This window comes from Pteropus alecto, unplaced genomic scaffold (assembly GCF_000325575.1).
Source record: "Pteropus alecto unplaced genomic scaffold, ASM32557v1 scaffold48, whole genome shotgun sequence".
Lineage (NCBI taxonomy): Eukaryota > Metazoa > Chordata > Mammalia > Chiroptera > Pteropodidae > Pteropus > Pteropus alecto.
In genome coordinates this window covers 1658142-1661246 of record NW_006442110.1, presented here as the reverse complement: position 1 = coordinate 1661246, position 3105 = coordinate 1658142, and the positions used below count along the sequence as shown (strand labels likewise).

Sequence of the window (3105 nt, the reverse complement as noted above, 5' to 3'; positions counted from 1 at the left end):
CCTACCATCTTTCCGGTAAAAGGCGATCTCCACTTTGCGCTCTTCGGCGCCCAGCAGGGCCTGCGCGATCTGCGCGGCGGCGCGGCGCTGCGTGCGCGGCCCGTGCAGGAAGTCGCAGGTGCAGGGCCGCTGCATCACCTCGGCCCGCGAGTAGCCGCACAGCTCGCAAAAGCCGTCGTTGCAGTAGATGACGGCGCAGTTCTCCACCCGAGCGTTGGCGATGATGAACTTGCGGCCTGGGGGTCGGGGATGAGCAGGCACGTTAGCAAGGACCCCTGCCTCTGGGGTTCCCAGCCCTTCCCCACAATCTCTTGTCACACTGCCACCCGCCCGGGGACTCCCCGCCCCAGGGAGCACAGCGGGGACTGGGGTCCCCAGCAGAGGGCGAACGCAGCTGTGCCCGACACAGGTGCCTCGGCCGGCAGGCCGGGCAGTGCGCCCCCTCCCTCGGCCGGCCCTCGTGCTGGCTGCTTGGCTTCCCCCGGGCAGATTGCCAGCGGCCTGCCGCCCCCTCCGCGCCTGGGGCCGAGGCCAGCCTGGGCGGGTGTCAGCAACGCGTGTCAGCCGCGGCGGAGGGATAAACACTGGGCCTGGAGAGGGAGCCTGGGAAGGGCCAGAGATGGCGGCCAGACTACCCTTTGGACCGGCTCCCCTGGCTTCTCTTCCTGAACTCCTGCACCCCCCTAGACTGGGGGGCGCTCCCCGGGCACGCCTTACCCTAGGGATCCCTAGGGAATCGCTCCTCCAAGTATCTGCGGATCTTGCAGGTCAATACTTCTAAGGAGGGCAGTCAGTGCCTGGGGAATGGGCTCGCTAAAGAGGATGAAGAAGGTACCACGTGAGAGCACCTGCTATGCTTTATCTCACCGAACACTGACAACCCCATAAGGCAGGCATCCTTGTATTATAGGTGAAGAAACTAAGGCTCGAAAGAAGTTCAGAACCGTGCCCACAGCTTGCAGCGTGTAAAAGACAGTCAGCTTTTGAACCCAGTTCTGGCAAGTGAAGGAATAAGCTGAGGGTCATGGGCAGAAATCCAAGGTCATAGCAAGCAAGGAAAGGGACCTGCATCGCCAACCCTGGAAATATCTGAAGCTCTGGGAGGGCCTGAGACAGTGGTCCACTCGTAAGAAGACAGACTCAAGAAGGGGACGCCCCCGCCCCCCGGGATGTGAGGGCTACCTCAGTTTGGCCCCATCAGGAAGAGATGCCCCAATTCAGCTAGACTTGGCTCACCCCCTCCAGGCCTGCCCTGAGAGCTGGGCTGGCAGGTGAGCGGCAGGCAGGCAGCAGGCCCAGCTTGTGCCAGGGAAGATGCTCCCTGCATAAGAGCTTTCTATAAACACAGAAGTTTCCGGCCACTTTGGCTTTTAATGCAGGGGCTTTCAGTAGCAATCAGGACTCTGCCCCCTCCCTTCCCAGTAGGCACAGCCCTCGGGCTGTAGCCCTGGGCAATCCCCCGAGACGAGGCCCAGGCTGTGTAGCAAGGTCCCCTTGAGGCAGGACGAGGCCATCAAGATCTGGCCTCCTCCTGACTTCCTCAGCCCTCCCTTACCCTGGCTTCCAGGAGATGACTTTTCAAAGTTATCATCTTTAGGTCAGTTCTCCAGGCCCCCTGAAACTTTCAGGCAGCCGTCAACCCTAAGAGTCAGGGCTCGCTGACCCCTGACTCAGCCTCCATCCCCACGTGAGCCCAAAGTAGTCCAGAGTACCAGCCACACACCATCTTCGGAGGAAGCAGCAAAACCACCCGGCCCCCACCCCCAGGCCTGGAGAGGAGAGCCAGTTTCTTCGAAGGCAGGCCCCACCCCCACTTCCTTCACTGAGCTCCTGGAATACGGGACAGAAGAGATCTGAAATCCTCTTTGGCCACCCCGTTCTTCCCAGATGTGGAAACTGAGGCTGAGACAGGGAAGAGAGTCACTCAAGGTCACTTGGCAATCAGTGGCAGAGGTGGAGCCAGAAGCCAGGTCCCCGGATCCCAGTCCAGGTGCCTGCACAGCCTCCTGGAGCTCGTGGGAAGGAAAGCCCCTGCCCCGTGGCCCTCCACCATGGGATCTCCTCCCCCTGGGATCGGCTTGTTCCTCCGCTCAGACAATGCTGCCCATCCAACCGACACCTCCCTCCGCCCACCACGGCTAGAAGTACACGTTGTCCTGTGCTCACAGGGTCATGGGCAAGGAATGTCACCCGCTCCCAGAGCCCTTGGCAGTCACACCCACCATGGCACACGCAGCCTTGGAGACAGGCACATCCACTCCGGGTGGGTACAAACGCCCATGCCCAGAACATTCACTTAGCCTGGGACACTTCTGGAAGCCTCCCCCACCAGGCCACTATTAAGGGCGCTGTAGTCCCCATAAAAGGGTCCAGGACAGGAAAATCGACAATATGGGGGCACTGCATTGAGGCTGTCGGTCCCTCAGAGCTGGGCTGCAGCCCATGACACCCTCTCACCCCAGGGCCCACAGTTCGTACCCTGTTTAAGACACCTCCCCACTGCCCATCAAGGGTCAAACTCATGGGTGACACATACACACACCCCGCACACACCCAAGAGCAGGGTAGGCACTGGCCCCCCATGCTTGGTGTTCGGTCTCTCCTAACACAGTCAAGATGGGCAAATGCGTGGTCCTGCTGAGGTCCCACAGTTTGGGCCATACCCCTTCTCCTGTCCTCGCCCCACACGAGCCCATCCGCATCCAGGCATCCAGAGTTAGGGATGCCTGTAACGCTCCCATCCCATCTCCCTGCCCTGCACACTCAGAGTGTCACACACACTCCCCAATCCCAGGAACCTGAGCTGAGCCGCCCGCCCGGCATCCCAACACCAGGCCCCTTGGCCCCAAGCCCACAGCCCCCTGCACCAAGCCTTGCCCTCACGACCCCTAGCCAGCCCCCACTGGCTCGCACTTGGCAGACGCACAGGCCCGGGCACGCCCCCCCATCCACACTCGGGTGAACTCGGCAGCCCCCAGAGCCCCCTCCCCGCAGGCCCCTCCCCCACTCACTCTGGCCCTCAAACTTGCGGATGATGGTGTCCAGGAAGGTGTTCTGCGGCGCGACGTGGCCCCTCCGCACCGGCATCCTGAGCCATGGACGGGC

At 62.0% G+C, this 3105-nt stretch overlaps 1 protein-coding gene across 1 annotated transcript in view; it reads right to left on the bottom strand.

Annotated features, from left to right (window-relative positions):
- Positions 1-3087, bottom strand: part of KCNH2 (potassium voltage-gated channel subfamily H member 2) — a 31151-nt gene extending 28064 nt beyond the window's left edge. Inside the window, 2 exon segments of the mRNA XM_025039000.1 lie at positions 6-236; positions 3012-3087. Coding sequence (XP_024894768.1) covers positions 6-236; positions 3012-3087 — 307 coding nt within the window.
- Positions 3088-3105: the final 18 nt, after the last annotated feature.